Below are 22,803 nucleotides of genomic sequence, written 5' to 3' on the forward strand. Positions count from 1 at the left end.
TGCCAATATGTTACCAAGATTGTACTTCACAAACATCAGAGAGAAAAAGACTACAGGGTTGATCATCCCTAGACCACCCTCCCGCCTACGAAGGTAAGTCACATTCCTTTTGACAAGGTTTATTCTGTTGCCCCATAACAGCTGGAAGAAACAACTATAGACCCTGGTAGAGAGAAACTGGCAAAATCAAACAAAACTGACATACAAAAAAATCGAATCAGGTGAGTCTTGATCAGATCAACCTTTTCCCTCAAGGAAAGCTGCCAACCTTCCCAGCTTGCCACCTTGGCATTGACATTCTCCAGCCTGTTCACCCAATTTGCATGGCCATAGTCACCTGAGCCAAATTCAATGCCTAAAACTCAAATCTTTTGTTGGGGCTCTGGGAAGTCATCCAGGAGAACAAAGCTCTCACCTTTCATGCCCATCCAGAAAGCTTCACACTTGTCCTGGTTGACTTTTGAACCTGATGCCTCTGTATACTGCCTTATCACTGAGACCACCTTCTGCACCTCCCCAGTCCCAGAGACAAAAACAGAAACATCATCAGCATAGGCCACAGCCTTCAAAGGAGGCTCACCAGCGATGCCTAAAGGTACCCCACACAATGGCCCTCTCTCTAGCCTTTTAATGAAGGGGTCTATTTCAAACACATAAAGCAGACCCGAGCTGACCACAAAGGGCTGCCCAACCCAACCATTAACCAGAGGAAAGCTTTCAGCCCCTTTGTACAAAATCTTGAGCCAATCAATGAAACCCCCCTCCAGGCCATATTTGCCAAGAAGGAGCCATAAGTACTCATGATTAACCCAATCAAAGGCCTTAGCCTGATCTAATGTCAGCAAAAATTTACCCCAACTAGCAGCCCTACAATGCTCCAAGGCCTCCCGGACAGCTAACACTGCTGAGAAAGTGCTTCTACCTTGGACTGAGCAGTGCTGGTGGTGGGATAACAAACTGCCTGCCACTGGTGATAATCGCCAGAAAAAAATCTTTGCCAGTATCTTTCTATCGACATTAAGAAGGCTAATGGGGCACCAATTCCCAATCATCAAAGGATCTTTACCCTTTGACAGAAGGATCACTGCAGATTGCCTCATGGAGAGAGGTAGGGAACCCTCATACAAACAGCCATTAAAAACCTCTGCATGGTAGGGAGCCAGGATCATCTTAAAACATTTATAAAATTCGGCTGTCAAACCATCTGGCCCTGGCATTTTCTTGATGGCTAGTTTATCAATAGCCTGGATTACCTCATCTGCAGTGATTTCATCTGTCAAATTCATCAAAGGAACATTACTTTCCAGACCTGGTGTATAGTCCAAAAAACCCAACATCCTTGTCCGATCAAGGTTCCTTCTTCCCAGGAGATCGGCATAGTATGACCTGACAACCTCCAGAATCCCTGACCTAGACTTCGGCAGAGAGCCCGTACTGTCCTTCAGGCCATTGACCATCTTAACTGCTATGCTCTGTTTACAGTTCTGGTAATCCCTCTCCTGAACCAAAGAGGCATGCCGGTCATATTGATGTCGCCTAAGGAGGAGCTTCACCTCACAGATCACCCCAGAATCTCCTCCATTTAAAACAAGTTTCCTCTGCAAACACTGGTAGGTGATATACTTATCTTGCTGCTTCCTTCTTCCTATGGCCTTGAAAAGCCCAACACTTCGCTGTTTTACAAGCTCCTACCAGTCTGACTTACTGTTGCAAAAGTCTAGGATTGTTACCTGTGCTTGAAAAAAATCCTCAAAGGATTGTCTTACTCTCTCGTCTTCCAGGAGGGTGTCATAGCCCAGCTTATCTCTGAAACCTCGCCAGTCTTTAGACCTAGTAATGGTGTTGAAATCACCTCCAAAGATAACCTGCTGAGCCATAAAAAGAAAAGGCTTACTCTTTGTAAAAAGGCATTTCTTGTCCCATTTCGTCTGGGGACCATAGATGTTAATCAGGCGCAGGTCCTGCCCCCTCACAGAGACACCCAAGACCATGCATCTCCCAATCTTTACCTTAATCACCCGCCAGCACGTTACCATACCAGAAAAAAGGGCTGCAACCCCACTGTAAGGCTCGGCCCCAAGAGACCAAAATGAGGGACCACGTCTCTTGCTAGATGTATATCGGCCAGACTACTCAGATGGGTCTCTTGCAAAAACAAAATGTCAGCATCAAACTCGCTGATCAAAAATAAGGCCATATGATGAGCACTTACTGATATTAATCTGGCAACATTAATGGTTGCCACTTTTAACGGAGTGGGAACTGCCATTAGGGTAATTGAGGCAGCCTGACTACACCCTCTCCCTAGAGAACCAGCGTGCTTCATTGCTCCCTGGGACTCATCATCCATCATCCAGAATATATTGCTATATATTTTTTTTTTGATTGCAATATATTCTCTGTATCTAAAACTGTGGGTCTATGCAATATTTGTACATCTGTATTCAATTACCTGTTTTTGCACACAAGGGGTTAACGTCACAAGAGCTGATATTCTCATCCGCCTCCCATTTACATGCCTATTTATCTATTTGCCTTGCCGTCAGTGCCCGTGACTTTGACAAAGCGTAGGCGCGTGAAACATGTTAGTCACGGTCGCCACGGCAACATAACAGAGCTTGCGATCCACCCAGCATTTGTCTCTGCCCAGCATTGGTCTCTCCACACTTCCGGCTCTGATCGGCTCTGATCGGATTTTTCCGGTCCTTGGATTCACCGTGTACAAGCCAGAGTGCCGTTCAGGAAGCCAGGTCCCAGCTTGGCTGGTTAGACAGCAGGACCGGTGGAATTATTTGACGCAATCTACAGAACACCATCTGGTCACAGTGAGTCTGGCATTCCCCGTTCCACCATCTGTTGCACTTTAGTGAGCGGAGCTACAGAGTCTGCTACTGAGGTTTGATACACATAGCACACTTGCTGACATTAACCCTTTGTTATTTGGAGTCACGGCGGCATCGCTGACACTATCAATCAGAGTACTTCAATCCTGACAGTGACTTGCTTTTAATCAGCTTGATTTTACTGTTTGATTTTATTTTTTCATTGCCAGACTTTTAACTTTGATGTGCATTCAATAAATGAACTTGATTTTTTACATTATCAATAACAATCTCTTATTGCTGGCACTCATCGAGTGCTGCATTTTTGTCTATTTCGAAGATATCTGTGGGCCTGAACCCCATCTGGAGAATTTTATCCACTACTGCCCTCCTATGCGGAGGAATTCCTCCACCCTCCCATCGGAGCTGCACAACATTCCTCCTTTTAAGCAGGGAGGAAGATAAAACATTTCCATATTCCTTTCCTGCTTGCTCCCCCTTTCCAGATCCTGTAGCAGCAACACCAGAAAAGGTTTTTCTTACAGCACCAGTAATTGCAGTTTTGTCCTTAGACATAATCAAACCTGCTGGCAGAGAGTCTGAATCAGCTGGGATAGCAGTCTTTGGATTAACAGAGGCAGGACCTAAACTTTCCCCCTGCTCTGAATACTCAGCTTATTTCCTGGGTTCAAGCACAGTCCTGTCCACTGCAGACTCCTAGAGAGTTGTAGCACTACTGCTCCCAGAATCTCCTCCACCATTCTCAGGAACAGCCGCTGTGTCTGGTCCAAGCAAAGTCACTGTATTGTCCATGGCGCTCCTCTCTGCAGACTCTTCCCCAGAAGCTGACAGTTACTCTCACCAATTTCATCTGAAGCTTTGTTTTCAGCAGGTAATTCAGATTGCATTGTATGCTGTACATTGTCTATGGGTCTGGGCTGACTGCCTGTAGCACTACAACCCTCAGCAAGCCCATTGTCATTAAAGTTCACATTACCATCTTGCACACACACTGTACTTGCTTGCTATGCTTTTGCCTTTACAATGTCATGGTTGATGGTGGGACCAGACTTCCCCTCAGTTGTTGCAGACTTCATGGTGGATCTTGCTCTTTCCATAGGTCTCTCTTTCACAGGGTGAGGAATGGTGTCCATCTCCTCATCATCACCTGAGGAATCCGCATCCAGAAGGGATTCCAGCTTAGTAATAAACTCCAGCATGCCAGTATCTCCCTCAACCTCCTGCTCAGATGTTCCATATTGCTGCTGCAGAGGGAGGGAGACAGAGGCCTCCACCATTAAGGGGTCAGCAGATGCCTGAGGTGTTGAACAGCTGGGCTCATCCTCCAGGCCCACTTTCTCACTCTCTGCTGACTCTGTCGGTACCTGCATCTTCTCATTGAATGGGTCACTTTCCATACTCTCCTCATTTGGCTGAATCGTTCCTCGTTTCTACATCTCTCCTTTGCCAGGCTTGATATCTTCTACAGGCTGAGGCCTAGTCACAGGCCTACCTAGAGGGCCCCCGCCAGGGTCCTTCCCAGCATCCAGCATTCTTCCTGGGACAGAGAAGCAACTCTAGCCCCTGGTCTCTTTTAAGCACAGGAGCTAAGGAACCAGAAACCTCACACCTCACTGTCAAGGAGCAGAATGGCAGATTCCCACCATCCCTGTGCAGAGTTTCCAGGTCTGTACATGTACTGTGCTCATTATGAGGGCTTCCCACTAACCCTTTTTTATATTTATTTCATACAGCGGGGAATGTAAAAAGCAGAGCTGAAACACACAAAGGAACTCTTTGGTGCGTGAGAACAGAGTCAGAGAATATGATCTGGAGATCTCACTGCTGGAGAATTGAATGCAAAAAAGAAGCAAGCCAGGTTCCACCTATAAATAAAGTCTCACTTTTGGGTGGACTGGCCCATTAATGAAGTCCTGCTGTGCGGACAACATGTTGACTTTTTCTTTGCAAAGAATTACTTTCCTGTCTCATGTTTTTTTATCTCTGTTTTGTGGTTGAAGTTTGAGAGAATTTCAGTGTGGGGTAATCTCTCTTCTTCAGAAGTTTATATCAGAAAACATCTCTGGTTATCCAGAAGCATAGCAGAGCTCACTATTTCAACCATCACCGGAGAGCAATGAGCAGGAACGAAGAACTTGAGATGGTGACAGGTAATTCATAGATAACAATTCATTATACTGGACTTCTTTTCCTTTTGGACAAGATCAATTGTAGTATCTGTACTTATCAGTTTTTGGGAGGAAGAAAGCTGATGCTTCTTGCCGAGTGGGGGCGCTGGTTAGTGTTCTGGTGTAATAAGGTGGGAAGGCTCTTTTCTTCCCTGGTTGAATTCAGCCTGGTGTACAAGTCTTGTCCCCTGTTGAAGGCAGACCTCTCCATTAGTACTAATGACTTTCTGGTCAAGAATGGGGCTGCATTTGTCTGGCCAGGGGCTGGGCTGAGAAATGTTTGCAGTGCTTGTACTCCTAAAATGGCAGTCCAGAGTCCAGGGGTGCAAGAAAAATTCACGGTGGGGGATCTCACTAAACTGACTGGGATATTTCATTTGGAGGGAACTAACAGAAGCTGTCAGGGATCTTTCATTTGGATGGGAAAAACAGAAGCTGGCAGTGATGTCCACATTTAGGAGCTCTAGTTAAGATCAGGCGGTACCTTAGATTCTCCACCTTGGACCTTTTCCAAGGTGGACCTCACTATTGCTAAGCAAGCAGGCACACCCAACCTTTTGTGTCAACTCAGTGGCTTTCACCACCATCTGCCCTGCCATCAGTCCAGGTCAGCCACTCCACCCCTAGTGGGAGTAGATTCCCATGCCGAGACTGTAATAATAAAATGACATTCTAATAATCTCAATGTAGTTCTGTTAAATGCTTAAACTGTACCATTATATCTGAATCAAATTGCTAAAACAGCCTCCCCACCAGAATTTACAACGTTTATTTAAATGTTCCTCTTCAGGGCGATCTTATGAGGACAATGTGTATGGCAACGTGTGTTATCTTGATGCATTGAGGATGAAGAATGCACCAAAAGCCAAAGGTATGTATGTTATTATAATAAAATGTATACTCTTCATCATAGATGTGCGCAGCCTATTGCATTAGGGTGTGCACCTCAAAGCTCCAATAAATATGCGTTTGTGACATATTGACTGACCTCTTCCCCGCTCGTCATCCTGAAACAATGGGGGGGGGGGGGTGAGCAGGGGAGCACACAGGGGACCTGGGCAGCAGAAAGAAGAGGAACTGGGATAAGAGGGGTGGCTTATATTGGTACCGATCCCCTATATTTTCCTCCTGTGGCAGCTAAATGTCAGCGAGAGGGAGAGGAGGAGAAGCCTACTTTCAGCTGCTGCAGAAGAAAATACAGATCGGTTCCACTAATTTCCATCCCCGCCGCCTATCCTGTCCATGTTCTGGGGTTCGGCAAGTAAGATCACGGCTTACATGCCACCTGCTCACGATTGACGGGTAGCCAACTCCAGGATTAGGGTGTGCCCAGGTACACCTGGCACACACCTATGCTCTTCATACATTAGCTGAGGACACGAGTCTCCATTTATAGGACACATGTCTACTAATATTAATACAACTATACTATATCTATAAACCAGAGCACCCGATGGGATATCACCTCTTACTATATCTGTATTGAGTTAATTAAAACCAGTATCTCATTGATTGCCTTGCTTCATATACATACATACTATGCTAAACTCATGCTCCCTTGCAGCCGTTTGGACTCCTTGGGAATGGAGGAGCCTTGAGCCATAGTCACTCCAAACTAAAGGGATTGCACAAGCTGGTTGCTTGCAAAACATGGACTCAGGATTGGAGACGTCATCCCTCCCAAGAATCTACAAAGCCTCAGACTCAAGGTCTCAATTTGGGTTTTAACATCCGGCGCCGGTGCTACCACTAGGCAAACTAGGCAGCCGCCTAGGCCGCACTGCCGCCTAGGGCGCCTGGTCGCTGGTTATCCTACTCCCTCTCTCCCTCAGCAACTAACTCAACATGTAGAAGTAAATAAATTCTGCGTTCGTCTCTAAAAGGTGAAAATATAAAATATAAATGCCGCAAACTTTTAAGATTAAATACTTAGTCCAAACAATATTACTAAATACAAAAAGTTGTGCAAATACAGACAGTGAACATGTGTGTGTAAAAATACCCTTAAAATAATTAATGTAATTTTGTAAAAATCGTGATAAAAATGCAAAAAATGATTTATGTGTAAAAATAAAAAAAAAAACTGTATAAAATGAAAGGGACTATGTGAAAAAATCAAAAAAAGTAAATAAGTAAAAGTGAGTCATATATGTTGCATGTGAAATGATGACAGTGAAAAAATTCCTAAAACACACCAACCTACAAACAAAGATAGATGATCAACAATTCAACACACAAGTGCATATGAAAAGGTGTATATATGATGATAAAACCTCAAAAAAAATAAAACATACAAAAAATTATATATAAAATATAAAAATATATATATATATATATATATATATATATATATATATATATATATAATGTATATAGAAAAAAGTCCAGAGCGGGGAGATGAAAACAGCTGGTGTGATCCTACGGACTCTGTGGCCGGATCATATTCATCCTGCACAGGTATATGTTTTCCTGGATGGTGAGCCACAGGTCTCTCACCGTCTTGTTACACAACTATTTCCATAGAGTGTTTTAGCAAAAAATAAAACGGTTCTTTATTTTATCAGCTCAGAGATTCCATTCAGGTTTTATAAAAGCAGAAAAAACAGAGGAGAATTCATGTGCGGTATATTCTTTAGGAGTTTATTCCAATAATAAAAAACTTTTCCAAGCACATTTAAAAGGATAATATAAAAAAACACTCAGCAGACAAAAATTTCATTCACATTGCCTGCTGGGCAACGACTGGGAATGGAAAAAGCATCGAAATATATCTCCATTCCCAGTCAATGCTTTTTACAAGGAAACCGGTCGGTAGGAGAGCTGTCCGTGACGTCACCACACATGAGCAGGCAATGTGAATGAATTTTTTTGCTGCTGAGTGTTTTTTTATATTATCCTTTTAAATGTGCTTGGAAAAGTTTTTTATCGTTGGAATATACTCCTAAAGAATTTACCGCACATGAGCTCCCCTCTGTTTTTTCTCCTTTTATAAAACCTGAATGGAATCTCTGAGCTGAGCTGATAAAATAAAGAACCACTTTATTTTTTTGCTAAAACACTCTATGGAGTATACACCTTTTCATATGCACTTGTGTGTTGAATTGTTGATCATCTATCTTTGTTTGTAGGTTGGTGTGTTACAGAGTCCGTAGGATCACACCAGCTGTTTTCATCTACCCGCTCTGGACTTTTTTTCTATATACATATATATATATTTTTTTATATGTATATATATTTTTTGCATGAGTTTAGCGTAGTATGTATGCATATGAAGCAAGGCAATCAATGAGATGCTGTTTTTTATTTTGACTATGCCACGCCTACAAGTGCATGCCCCACCCCTAATTATAATTAGACTCCGCCTACAGCCAAAAAAAGTGTCCCTAAAATTTTTTTTACAATGTTGGCAACTATGGTCCACCTGACTCCCATGCACAGACTTCCTGTCTGTTGGGTGAGGCCCTGAGCCATAGTCAGGTACCAACTAAATAGCCCAGCAATCAGCGTGCCTTTCTCTCCAAAATCTGGTGTAAACCAGCAATCTTCCAGGTAGCACAGGGTCCCAGTGTCACAGGGGAATCATGAGACGTACGTGCACAGCACTGGGCTGAAAGGCAGAGTGGAACAAAAGAGACGGTGACGACATGACCACGCGTGGTGGTACACAGACAGGTCACACTCACTGGCAGTGGCACTGTGAGGATTAGGGGCACGCAGTGGTGCAGGGGATGTTTCCTTTCCCTTCCTTCATAATAGAAACAGTCCTCTGTCGCTGCTGCGCCAGCGCCTCTGACTCTGTACGGAGGGACTCGGGAGCGGCTGCCTGTTGAGTTAGTTACTAAACACAAAAAGTTGCGCAAATACAGATAGTGAACATGTGTGTGTAAAAACACCCTGTGAAATGCAGACTGGCCCCCCCGTGACATCCAGATTGCCCCCACCCTGTGACATCCAGACTATATGGGCCCCAAAGTTGGTCAACCGGAGCCGCGTGGTTATAATAGTGATTGAGCTGCAGCGCCGCCCATCCCCCGCCCTTTTCCATAACAGGTCACAGAGACTGGCAGCGGGGCGGGGGGTGGGCGGCGCCGCAGCTCAATATCTATTGTAGCCATTCGGCCAGCCTACTTCTGCTACTACGGTCTTCTTGAAAATGGCGGCTGGCGGAGACATTGTCTCTGCTGGCCGCAGACCTCTAGTGGCCGGCTGCGCGGACCTCGGCGTCGAAAATTGGGAAAAAACAAATTTTCAGGGACGTTTCCCGGGAAATGATTAAATCGGGAAAAGGGTCTAAATCCCAGGAATGTCCCAGGAAATTCGGGACAGTTGGCAACTATGGGTGGACTCCCATTCCTCTGAGAGGAGTCAGAGGCTGCATGGGGCAGCCACGGCATGCATGTCTGCAGGAGGCAGATATAGTTTGTGACAGAGCAGCAAGGAGCTGATCGGGAGTAAGCGAGGAGCGAGCTTGACTCTAAGAAACTCTTTTGGTCTGAGGAGCCGACCTAAGGCCTAGGCTGGAGGCCTGAAGCAGCCGTGTGGCAAGAGAGTAAGCCAGGAGGCCCCCCCCATGAAGGCCACCCTCTCCCCCCTCCTGCCGAGTGCCCATACACTGTACAATTCCCACTGGGACCTGGCCTGTCCTGAACTATGGCAGGCGTCAGTGGAGTCACTGGCGGTGCTCCGGGCTTGGTGACAGGTAGAGCCTGCCTGGACTCACGGAGGCGGGCAGCGTTTAAATTTGTTAGTTCCTCACACTGGCAGCGGCAGGGTCAAGTCATCGGATGCAGAAAGAGCTGCAGAGGAGAGCCTCAGTCACTGTCACTGGTCACTGAGTCACTGGTCACTGAGAGTCTCAGACTGTATTATCGCATTTACATGTATACAGATATAGGGGGTTATTTACGAAAGGCAAATCCACTTTGCACTGCAAGTGAACTTGAAAGTGCAGTCGCTCTGCATCTAAGGGGTAGATCTGAAATGAGTGGAAGCTCTGCTGATTTTATCATCCAATCATGTGCAAGCTAAAATGCTGTTTTTTATTTTCCTTGCATGTCCCCCTCGGATCTACAGCGACTGTACTTCCAAGTGTACTTTCAGTGCAAAGTGGATTTTCCTTTAGTAAATAACCCCATAGTGTATGTATAATGATCTGCCAATCACTTTGATTTGCATGCACCAAGGGGTCCCCCGCCCCCGGTAAGGCTGCATTTCTGGGTGCTGGTGAGGCTGCATTTATGGGTGCTGGTAAAGCTGCATTTCTGGGTGCTGGTAAGATCGCATTTATGGGTGCTGGTAAGGCTGCATTCATGGGTGCTGGTGAGGCTGCATTTATGGGTGCCGGTAAATCTGCATTTATGGGTGCTGGTAAAGCTGCATTTGTGGGTGCTGGTAAGATCACATTTATGGGTGCTGGTAAAGCTGCATTTATGGGTGCTGGTAAAGCCACATTTATGGGTGCTGGTAAGATCACATTTATGGGTGCTGGTAAAGCTGCATTTATGGGTGCTGGTAAGATCACATTTATGGGTGCTGGTAAAGCCACATTTATGGGTGCTGGAAAGGTCACATTTACGGGTGCTGGTAAAGCTGCATTAATGGGTGCTGGTGAGGCCGTATTTAGGGGTACTGGTAAAGCTGCATTTGTGGGTGCTGGTGAGGCCACATTTATGGGTGCTGGTGTTACTGCATTTATGGGTGCTGGTAAGTAGGGATGAGCCAAACACCCCCCGGTTTGGTTCACAGCAGAACACGCAAACAGGCAAAAAATTTGGCAGAACACACGAACATGAATAATCAAAAGTGTTCATTTTAAAGACTTATATGCATGGTATTGTCATAAAAAGTGTTTGGGGACCCGGGTCCTGCCCCAGGGGACATGGATCAATGCAAAACATTTTTTTAAAAATGGCCGTTTTTTCGGGAGCAGTGATTTTTTTAATGCTTAAAGTGAAACAATAAAAATGAAATATTCCTTTAAATAGTGTGCCTGGAGGTGTCTATAGTATGCCTGTAAAGTGGCGCATGTTTCCCGTATTTAGAACAGTACCACAGCAAAATGACATTTCTAAAGGAAAAATTGTCATTTAAAACTGATCGCGGCTGTAATGAATTGTCGGTTCGCGACAAAATAGATAAAACTCATTGAAAAAAAGAGCATGGGATTTCCCCCCCAGTCTATACCCAGGCCCTTTTGGTCTGGTATGAATATTAAGGGGAACCTTGAACCAAAATTTAAAAAAAAATTGCATGGGGGTCCCCCTAGAATCCATACCAGGCCCTTCGGGTCTGATATGGAAATTAAGGGGAACCCTGTGCTTTGAAAAAAATTGTGCAGGGGTTCCCCCTCAAAATCTATACCAATCCATAGGGATACTTATCCGAGCACGCAACCTGGCAGTCCACAGGAAAAGAGGGGGGACTAGAGAGCGCCCTCCCCCACCTGATCCGTACCAGGCCACATGACCTCAACATGGGGACGGTGCTTTGGGGTAGCCCCCCAAAGCACCTTGTCCCCATGTTGATGGGAACAAGGGCCTCTTCCCCACAACCCTTGCCTGGTGGTTGTGGGGTCTGCGGGCGGGGGGCTTATCGGAATCTGGAAGCCCCCTTTAACAAGGGGACCCCCAGATCCCAGCCCCCCCGTGTGAAATGGTAACGGGGTACTTCTCCAATCATAGGAGAGGATGGGAGGAGAGGACGGGAGAAGAAATCGAGGACATGAAGGAGCATGGAGAACACCGCCATCACCCGCTGCCCCATTGAGACAGGGTAAGTGCTGGGCAGATGGCGGGTGGGGGGGCACATTGGCAGCATTTGATGGGGCACAGTGGAAGCATTTGATGGCACAGTGGCAGCGTTTGATAGGCACAGTGGCAGCATTTGATGGCACAGTGGCTGTGTTTGATGGGCACAGTGGCAGCATTTGATGGGCACAGTGGCTGCGTTTGATGGCACAGTGGCTGAGTCTACCAGAACTGGGAACTCCATTGAGAGAAAGAGACACAAGGCAGCGGTGTAGAAACTTAGACCCCACAAGGAAATCTAAGAGGAAGTTGTAGGCTTTAGATGGGAGCCCCAGTGCTGTTCTACCTTTCCCTTACCCTAAAGATGTGTCAGCAGTCCAAGAACATCTAGAGTAAAGATGGGCCAAACACCCCCTCCCCCCGGTTCGGTTTGTGCCAGAACTTTCCAACATTGCAAAAGTTTCAAAACCAAACAAGTAACACAATTGAAGTCTATGAGACTTTTCGTTCACTCATGTTTAGTGTTTGGCTGAAGGCATTTATTATCAGTCAACTGTTTACTCTTTTAAAATCATAATGACAACAGAAACTACCCAAATGACCCTGATCAAAAGTTTACATACCCTGGTGATTTTCCCCTGATAACAATACACACAAGTTGACACAAAGGGGTTTGAATAGCTATTAAAGGTAACTATACTCACCTGTGATCTGTTTGCTTGTAATTAGTGTGTGTGTATAAAATGAGTTTCTGGACTCTTTTCTTGATTCTGAGTCATGGAAAAAGCAAAAGAATTGTCAAAAGGATCGCAGGAAAAGGTAGTTGAATTTTATAAAACAAGAAAGGGATATAAAAAGATATCCAAGGAACTGAGAATGCCAATCAGCAGTGTTCAAACTCTAATCAAGAAGTGGAAAATGAGGGGTTCTGTTGAAATCAAACCACGGTCAGGTAGACCAACTAAAATTTCAACCACAACTGCCAGGAAAATTGTTTGGGATGCAAAGAAAAACCCACAAATAACTTCAGGTGAAATACAGGATTCTCTGAAAACATGTGGTGTCTGGTGTGGCTGCTTCAAGATGCACAATAAGGAGGCACTTGAAGAAAGATGGGCTGCATGGTCGAGTCATCAGAAGAAAGCCATTACTACGCAAATGCCACATAGTATCTCGCTTACAACATGCCAAACAGCACAGAGACAAGCACTATACCAGACCTAAACCAGTATCAACCAATACAGTTCGATTTATCACCACATACTCTGCCCACCATAACCAGCTTCGAACAATTCTTTCAAATTACTGGCATCTACTCACGGAGCATCACGTCCTTAGCAGACATGTGAGGTCTGCTCCGGAACTGTTGTTCCATAGAGCCCCCTCATTAAGAGATCGTCTAACCAACAGCCATTATTCATCTACACAGGGACCTAAACCTGGTCCCAATGGTACCTTTAAATGTGGGGATTGTCCTCGCTGTCCGTGGATCCTCGAGGGTAGGAAGCTGTTATTACCCAATAGAGACAATTTTTCTCCATGAAACTTCTCCAACTGCGGCACCAAGGGAGTCATCTACCTGCCAAGCGTTCTATGTGGGGAAAACCATTTGAGAACTAAGACAGCGTATTGGTGACCATCTCTACCATTCTGGCAATGGTAAATTGACTATTGTAGTTAGACACATTGGTCTTTTTCATCGTTAGAAGTTCAGTTTTTTTGTTCTTGAAGTGGTTCAACAAAGTCCTACAGGAGGTGATTGGGACAAAGCGATCCTCCAGAAAGAGACCATCTGGATCAAGAGCCTCAATGCAACTGCCTGACCTGGACTCAACAAAATGATATCCTTTAAGTCTTTTTTATAGCAGATATTTCATTCCATTTCATTTTTCAGTTCTCCTTAGCCTTTTTGTGTTTCTCTCTCTCACGGTATTAGGAACTGGGGTATATAAACTTTTGATCAGGGTTCTTTGGGTAGTTTCTGTTGTCATTATGATTTAAAAAGAGTAAACACAGTTGATAATAAATGGCTTCAGCCAAACACTAATCATGAGTGAAAGAAAAGTTTTTGTGTTATCATTCATATTCTCTGAAAAATGGCCAAGAAATCATAAATGTTGCCAGGGTATGTAAACTTATGAGCACAACTGTACATCGTTGTCTTATCATTAAGTGCTGATGAAGGGGGCAAAGATGGGCATCCAAAATTAGTTTTGAACTGAAAACCAAAGGAATTATGGGAATCTTCTGGAATGTAGAAGCTTCCGGCCCAGTAACAAAATAACTTGTACTTATTTTACTTGATGTGATTCTTTTCCTAATACTAGGGATTCCTATAATTACTGTATAACTCCTAATTTACTTTGTAAAACAGACCTTAATTTTGGGTCTATGAGTGAAACAAGCGAATTATTTTTAATGGTGTATTCAATAGATTTACAGGTCTTTGGTTTCCATATCTCTTCAGCCCCTGGTTTTTGGTGGAGTATCCCAAAAATACTGACAGACCTCTTCTGTCGTATCTTCTTTTTACTATGCATTGGAACACATCAGGGTTGATTTACTAAAACTGCAGAGAGCAAAATCTGGTGCAGCTGTGCATGGTAGCCAATCAGCTTCTAGCGTCATCTTTTTCCATTAAAATGATTGTAAAGGATTGTTTATTTATATTTTTAAAATAACAAACATATCATACTTACCTCCACTGTGCAGCTCGTTTTGTACAGAGTGACGCCCATCCACCTCTTCTGGGGTCTCGCGGCTCCTGCCCACTTCAGATAACCCCCTAGAAGAAGAGCTTTCTGAGGGGGTTACCTTGCGGGCCGGCACCCGAGTCCAGCATTTGCGTTCACAGACACGAATGCCGAACTTGGCCCCGCCCCCCCGGTGCCCACGTCATTGGATTTGATTGACAGCAATGGCTGCACTCCTATCAATCTATCCAATCAAGAACCAAGAACACCTTGGAGAGACAGCGCGTCCCCGTGGAGGAGATGAGCGGGCTCAGGTAAGTAAAAACGGGGGAGGGGGGGCAGGGGTTTTTTCACCTTAATGCATAGGCTGCATTAAGGTGAAAAAACACAAGGTTTTACAACCTCTTTAAGCTTTGACAAAAAACAAACAAACCTGGAAGCTAACTGGTTTCTGTACAGAGCTGCAACGGCTTTTGCACTCTCCAATTTTTTTAAGTGTAAACCGTACCCATTGCACCATAATATATTGTATAATATAATACCAGGAGTTGCTCTTTCACATCTATGTCATCAGAGAACTATGATGAAGATGGTGCCTACACATCTTTGTTTCATCCCAATCCACAGAGGAAGAAAGATGATGCAAAAGCCAAAGGTGAGCTGTTACTATTATGCCCCGTACACACGATCGGATTTTCTGACAACAAATGTTGAATGTGAGCTTGTTGGCGGAAAGTCCGACTGTGTGTACGCTCCATCGAACATTTGCTGTTGGACTTTCCGCCAACAAATGTTGGCTAGCAGGCCGGGTTCTCAAATTTTCCGCCAACAAAACAAAAGTTCACGCATGCTCGGAATCAAGCAGAAGGTGCCGCACTGGCTATTGAACTTCCTTTTTCTCGGCTCGTCGTACGTCTTGTATGTCACCGTGTTCCCACGTTCGTAATTGTTGGCCATCATTTGTGTGACTGTGTGTATGCAAGACAAGTTGGAGCCAACGTCCTTTGAACAAAAATCCATGGTTTGGTTGTTGGAAAGTCTGATTGTGTGTACGGGGCATAACAGGGTACAACCTTCTGTACTTCTCCAGGTCCTACTCCATCAGAGGACACACACCTCAGTTTATAGGGCATTTACCTTTTACTATCACACATATATTGTAGTCTCGGCTCTATAAATCTTGCAACTATAAAAAAGTGCTGTATTTGTCTGGAGCACATAAGCCAATGAAAGAGAGTTTCTTACTGGTCAACATACATTGGTGTACCAGGCATCAATTATTGGTGTATGAAGACCAATACCTAAATTGTATTTATTTGAAGAAGGTTATGAAGGAATATGTACAACTCAGCAGCACCTGGCATAAATGTCACATAAACTCAGTACAAATGACTAAAGCAACAGCATGGCATGCTGGGAATAGCCAACTCCATTGTTTAGGATTGTGCTGGAATGGCTTTGAGTAAGGATGAGAATTCCCTTTTTAACAGTTGATGGCTACAGGCTTGTTCACAATTGTCTGTCTACAATTATTTCAGGTGCTAAGATTACACATGGTTGGCTTATACTGATCCTGGTGGTCCTTTTCTTTCTGTTCCTTGCTCTGCTTGTCGTCACAGTCTTCCTGTTCATCTCCCGTGAGTATTACTGATATACAGTTATAATTTATCATGAGATTTTTGGTTTGCAGCCACTTTTTCCCTCAGTTTGGCATAACATTGGTTTACAATGCATGACCAAAGGTCATTACACCTTTATGAGCTTGTTGGATATCCTATTCCAAACTATGATAGTTCTTATGGAGCTGCCCCCCTTTGCAACAGGCTCCATTCTTCTGGGAATGCTTTTCACATAATTTTGGAAGGGTGTCCGTGGTAATTTGTGCCCATTTGTGAGGTCAAGTACTGATGTTGGATAAGAAGACCTTTCTTATATGTTGGGCTTCACAATGGGCACCAAAAAGAAAGACCTGGCTCATAATTAACATTCTAAATGTGTTCAGTAGGGATGAGGTCAGGGCTCTGTGCAGGACATTTGAGTTCCTCCACACCAAACTGGTCAACTGGGTTATGGTGCTGGTTTTGTACACGGGGACACAGTCAAAGTAGAACCATAAATGGTCATCACCAAACTATTACCACAAGGCACAATAGTCTAAAAAATGTATTCACTGTAGCATTGATATAATGTTTCACTGGAAAGACTTGAATTTTACTGAACTAGGTGGTAGATATGGGTGGGTGTAAGTTTTCTGAAAACAAATGTGATTGGAATTTGAAAGGGGTTGAAATTGAAGAAATTTGAAAAAGAAAAAGTATTTTAGATCTCGGTTCAGGGCCTCTGGTCTTCCTTGCTTGTTTCCCTTCCCCTTCCGGACAGGTCAGTAAATATGACATTTGTCTTCATTGGTTTTCCATGTAGCCTTCAGTGATTTATTCCAGCCACTCTCTTTATCTTCCATTACGTTGAAAAGTTTTTTAGTCAACCTACTATATCTTCATACCCTTACTAAGAGGCTATTCAGGATTCAGTACAATCCTTATTATACACAGTTGCTTCCTTATTTGGGCCTTTTATTGTTTGGATTATGTTGTGTGAATATTATACAGTATTTTACAAAAGTGAGTACACCCCTCACATTTTTGTAAATATTTTATTCTATCTTTTCATGTGACAACACTGAAGAAATGACACTTTACTACAATGTAAAGTAGTGAGTGTACAGCTTGTATAACAGTGTAAATTTTCTGTCCCCTCAAAATAACTCAACACACAGACATTAATGTCTAAACCGCTGGCAACAAAAGTGAATACACCCCTAAGTGAAAATGTCCAAATTGGGCCCAAAGTGTCAATATTTTGTGTGGCCACTATTATTTTCCAGCACTGCCTTACCCTCTTGGGCATGGAGGTCACCAGAGCTTCACAGGTTGCCACTGGAGTCCTCTTCCACTCCTCCATGATGACATCACAGAGCTGGTGGATGTTAGAGACTTTGCACTCCTCCACCTTCCATTTGAAGATGCCCCACAGATGCTCAATAGGGTTTAGGTCTGGAGACATGCTTGGCCAGTGCTTCACCTTTACCCTCAGCTTCTTTAGCAAGGCAGTGGTCATCTTGGAGGTGTATTTGGGGTCGTTATCATGCTGTAGTACTGCCCTGCGGCCCAGTCTCTGAAGGGAGATCATGCTCTGCTTCAGTATGTCACAGTACATGTTGGCATTCATGGTTCCCTCAATGAACTGTAGCTCCCCAGTGCCGGCAGCACTCATGCAGCCCCAGACCATGACACTCCCACCACCATGCTTGACTGTAGGCAAGACACACTTGTCTTTGTACTCCTCACCTGGTTGCCGCCACACTTGTCACCATCTGAACCAAATAAGTTTATCTTGGTCTCATCAGATCACAAGGCATGGTTTCAGTAATCCATGTCCTTAGTCTGCTTGTCTTCAGCAAACTGTTTGCAAGCTTTCTTGTGCATCATCTTTAGAAGAGGCTTCCTTCTGGGACGACAGTCATGCAGACCAATTTGATGCAGTGTGCGGCGCATGGTCTGAGCACTGACAGGCTGACCCCTCACCCCTTCGACCTCTGCAGCAATGCAGGCAGCACTCATACGTCTATTTCCCAAAGACAACTGGAAATGATGCTGAGCATGTGCACTCAACTTCTTTGGTCGACCATGGTGAGGCCTGTTCTGAGTGGAACTTGTTTTCAGATTCAGAGTTTTTTTTGCCATGAGGTGCCATGTTGAGCTTCCAGTGACCAGTATGAGAGAGTGAGAGTGATAACACCAAATTTAACACACCTGCTCCCCATTCGCACCTGAGACCTTGTAACACTAATGAGTCACATGACATTGGGGAGGAAAAATGGCTAATTGGGCCCAATTTGGACATTTTCACTCAGGGGTGTACTCACTTTTGTTGCCAGTGGTTTAGAAATGAATGGCTGAGTGTTGAGTTATTTTGAGGGGACAGCAAATTTACACTGTTATACAAGCTGTACACTCACTACTTTACATTGTGGAAAAATTGTAATTTATTCAGTGTTGGCACATGAAAAGATATAATAAAATATTTACAATATTTAATAAAATATTTACAAAAATGTGAGGGGTGTACTCACTTTTGTAAGATACTGTATGTACATGTGATGGTTTACACTTATAACATTGTAATGAAAAATTCAATGAGAAAATATATTAAACAAGAATGTATTTTAATTTTGAAATTCAGATTGGGATTGACGTTAAATTTGACCCAAATCCAAATCTCAGGTTTAAAATAAGTTTTCTTATTTGCATTTTCTGTCATTGGATACAATTTTCTATTATTGTTTTATCCTGACCAGATAAGAACATGACCAAGGAGCTGTCACATCTGCGGGAAACTGGTAGGTGAAGAATGAGCTTGTATTGCTGTCTGGCAACATCTATAAATGATTTCTTGGTTTATGCAGATCATTACTTTGATATTGATATCAATATTGGTTTGATAATAAATCAAGAACTGAAAAATCATATACAAAAAGTAAAGTTTTAAATTTCAAAAATGAAATAGAGGAATTTATAAAAAATGAGCAAAAAATGTTATAATAAAATGACAGGAGTCAGTAATCAGTGGACACTACTGAAGTCTACCATCCAAGAGTACAATAAATCTCAGGCAAATTAGTAAGGGTAAACAGGCCCAAAATATATCCCTGGGAATTACAGACCAGTTAGCCTAACATCAATAGTATGCAAGCTCTTGGAGGGGATGATAAGGGACTATATACAAGATTTTAGTAATGAGAATGGTATCATTAGCTGTAATCAGCATGGATTCATGAAGAATCATTCTTGCCAAACCAATCTATTAACCTTCTATGAGGAGGTGAGTTGCCGTCTAGATAAAGGAAGGCCCGTAGACATGGTGTATCTGGATTTTGCAAAAGCATTTGACACAGTTCTCCATAAAACGTTTACTGTACAAAATAAGGTCCGTTGGCATGGACCATAAGGTGAGAACATGGATTGAAAACTGGCTACAAGGGCAAGTTCAGAGGGTGGTGATAAATGGGGAGTACTCGGAATGGTCAGGGGTGGGTAGTGGGGTTCCCCAGGGTTTTGTGCTGGGACCAATCCTATTTAATTTATTCATAAACGACCTGGAGGATGGGATAAACAGTTCAATCTCTGTATTTGCAGACGATACTAAGCTAAGCAGGGCAATAACTTCTCCGCAGGATGTGGAAACCTTGCAAAAAGATCTGAACAAATTAATGGGGTGGGCAACTGCATGGCAAATTAGGTTTAATGTGGAAAAATGTAAAATAATGCATTTGGGTGGCAAAAATATGAATGCAATCTATACACTGGGGGGAAACCTCTGGAGGAATCTAGGATGGAAAAGTATCTGGGGGTCCTAGTATATAGCTCAGCAATGGCATGCAATGCCAAGCTGCTGCTAACAAAGAAAACAGAATATTGGCATGCATTAAAAAGGGGATCAACTCCAGAGATAAAACGGTAATTCTCCCACTCTACAAGACTCTGGTCTGGCCGCACCTGAAGTATGCTGTCCAGTTCTGGGCACCAGTCCTCAGGAAGGATGTACTGGAAATGGAGCGAGTACAAAGAAGGGCAACAAAGTTAATAAAGGGTCTGGAGGATCTTAGTTATGAGGAAAGGTTGTGAGCACTGAACTTCTCTCTGGAGAAGAGACGCTTGAGAGGGGATATGATTTCAATCTATAAATACTGGTGAACCAACAATAGGGATAAAACTTTTTCATGGAGGGGAGTTTAACAAGACAGGTGTCCACTCATTAAAAATAAAACACCCTCCACACTCCTCTCCTGTACATACCGCCCACTGTCACACCCTCCACACTCCTCTCCTGTACATACCGCCTACTGTCATACCCTCCACACTCCTCTCCTGTACATACCGCCCACTGTCACACCCTCCACACTCCTCTCCTGTACATACCGCCCGCTGTCACACCCTCCACACTCCTCTCCTGTACACACCACCCACTCTCATACCCTCCACACTCCTCTCCTGTACATACCGCCCACTGTCATACCCGCCACACTCCTCTCCGGTACATACCGCCCACTGTCATGCCCTCCACACTCCTCTCCTCTACATACTGCCCACTTTCACATCCTCCACACTCCTCCCCTGTACATACTGCTCACTGTCATGCCCTCCTTATTCCTTTCCTGTACATACTGCCCACTGTCAAACCCTCCACACTCCTCTCCTGTACACATACTGCTCACTGCCATTTGCTCCACCCTCCTCTCCTGTACATACTCCCCTCTGTCATATCCTCCACACTCCTCTCCTCTATATACTGCCCGCTGTTACACCCTCCACACTCATCTCCTGTACACACCGCCCACTGTCATACCCGTCACACTCATCTCCTGTACATACTGCCCAATGTCATACCCTCCACACTCCTCTCCTTTACATACTACCCACTGCCATATCTTCCACACTCCTCTCCTGTACATACTGCCCACTGTCATACCCTCCACACTCCTCTCCTGTACATACTACCCACTGTCATACCCTCCACACTCCTCTCCGGTACATACCGCCCACTGTCATGCCCTCCACACTCCTCTCCTCTACATACAGCCCACTTTCACATCCTCCACACTCCTCTCCTGTACATACTGCTCACTGTCATACCCTCCACATGCCTCTACTGTACATACCGCCCACTGTCATGCCCTCCACATTCCTTTCCTGTACATACTGCCCACTGTCAAACCCTCCACACTCCTCTCCTGTACACATACTGCTCACTGCCTTTTGCTCCACCCTCCTCTCCTGTACATACTCCCCTCTGTCATATTCTGCACACTGCTCTTTTGGTCAAAATAAATTTGCAGACAAGTTTTACAGTAGAGTTTTAGTTGTATAATGATTTTGTTGATAGATTGATATATGTTTTCCTCTTTCTGCAGCCTCCAGTATGACCAGTAGATTGACCGAGATCAATTACATGATTAATTATATTTTAGTAAATGGCAAATTGAATTACTTAAAAAATAAGTTTTACTGGAGGCCATTACTTTATATCATGCCCCCTCTCAGATGTCCTGGTTGAATAGCACAGTTCTCGTTCTTGGACTCATAAAAGGAGACACAATTAACTGATGCACACTGTTAATTAATATTGCTTAAATTAGATCTAAACCCTAACCAGATACGTTTGCATCTAGAAAGCAACTCCTTTCTTAAAGGTGTCAATGACATCTTGAAGGAGCATTCATAAACCAAAGGAGCCAATTAAAGTGTGTTCCATTATGAAAATTTCCCTAAAGCTGTACTCCACACAGAAATTTTCATTGACTTTTTGAAATGTGATTTCTTACCTTCAAGCCGAATCTATTTTTTTTTATATTGGTTTCCAATTGCTCAAAAATATCTCCGTTATTGTTACTAAATACTTTCTTAGTTTTCCTTTATTTCTAGGCCAGGGGCCTCTATGTAGGCTCCTTCAACAGTCAGAAAAAATTGCCTTGGTTTTTCCACCTCAATACTAGGGATGGGCCGAACACCCCCCAGTTTGGTTCGCATCCAGAACATGCGAACAGACCGAAATTTTGCGCGAACATTCGAACACCGTTAAAGCCTATGGGACTCGAACGTGAGAAATCAAAAGTGTGAATTTTAAAGGCTAATATGCAAGTTATTGTCCTAAAAAAGGTTTGGAGACCCGGGTCCTGCCCCAGGGGACATGTATCAATGCAAAAGAAAGTTTTAAAAACTGCCGTTTTTCCGGGAGCAGTGATTTTAATGAAGCTTAAAGTGAAGAAATAAAAGTGAAATATTCCTTTAAATATCGTACCTGGGGGGTGTCTATAGTATGCCTGTAAAGTGGCGCGTGTTTCCCGTGCTTAGAACAGTCCCTGCACAAAATGATATTTTTAAAGGAATAAAAGTCAGTTAAAACTGCTTGCAGCTTTAATGTAATGTCGGGTCCCGGTAATATGGATGAAAATCAGTGAGACAAACGGCATGGGTACCCCCCAGTCCATTACCAGGCCTTTTAGGTCTTGCATGGATATTAAGGGGCATCCAAGTTAAAAAAACAAAAGGTGTTGGGCCCCCAGGCCCTATATACTCTGAACAGCAGTATACAGGCAATGCAAACAAGACAGGGACTCTAGGTTTGTTGTTAAGTAGAATCTGTTTGTAATTTGGAACAGGTACATTTTGTAAGTGTAAAAATTTATTTTAAAGCTTTTTGGAAAACATAGGGAAGGGTTATCATCACCCCTGTAACATTTGTTTTGCTATCTGAGCCATTGTTCAGAAGATTTCACCTCACTTTCTTTCCCAAT

General features: G+C 43.8%; 1 protein-coding gene across 1 annotated transcript in view; it reads left to right on the plus strand.

Annotated features, from left to right (window-relative positions):
- Nucleotides 1-4,886: 4,886 nt before the first annotated feature.
- LOC141134933 (C-type lectin domain family 4 member E-like) overlaps nucleotides 4,887-22,803 on the plus strand; it is a 103,625-nt gene continuing 85,708 nt past the window's right edge. Inside the window, exons 1-4 of the mRNA XM_073624365.1 lie at nucleotides 4,887-4,993; nucleotides 5,802-5,882; nucleotides 15,989-16,087; nucleotides 18,808-18,849. Coding sequence (XP_073480466.1) covers nucleotides 4,960-4,993; nucleotides 5,802-5,882; nucleotides 15,989-16,087; nucleotides 18,808-18,849 — 256 coding nt within the window. The 5' untranslated portion in view covers nucleotides 4,887-4,959. The remainder of the gene's footprint in view (nucleotides 4,994-5,801; nucleotides 5,883-15,988; nucleotides 16,088-18,807; nucleotides 18,850-22,803) is intronic.

This window comes from Aquarana catesbeiana, linkage group LG03 (genome assembly GCF_042186555.1).
Source record: "Aquarana catesbeiana isolate 2022-GZ linkage group LG03, ASM4218655v1, whole genome shotgun sequence".
In the NCBI taxonomy this organism is placed as follows: Eukaryota; Metazoa; Chordata; class Amphibia; order Anura; family Ranidae; genus Aquarana; species Aquarana catesbeiana.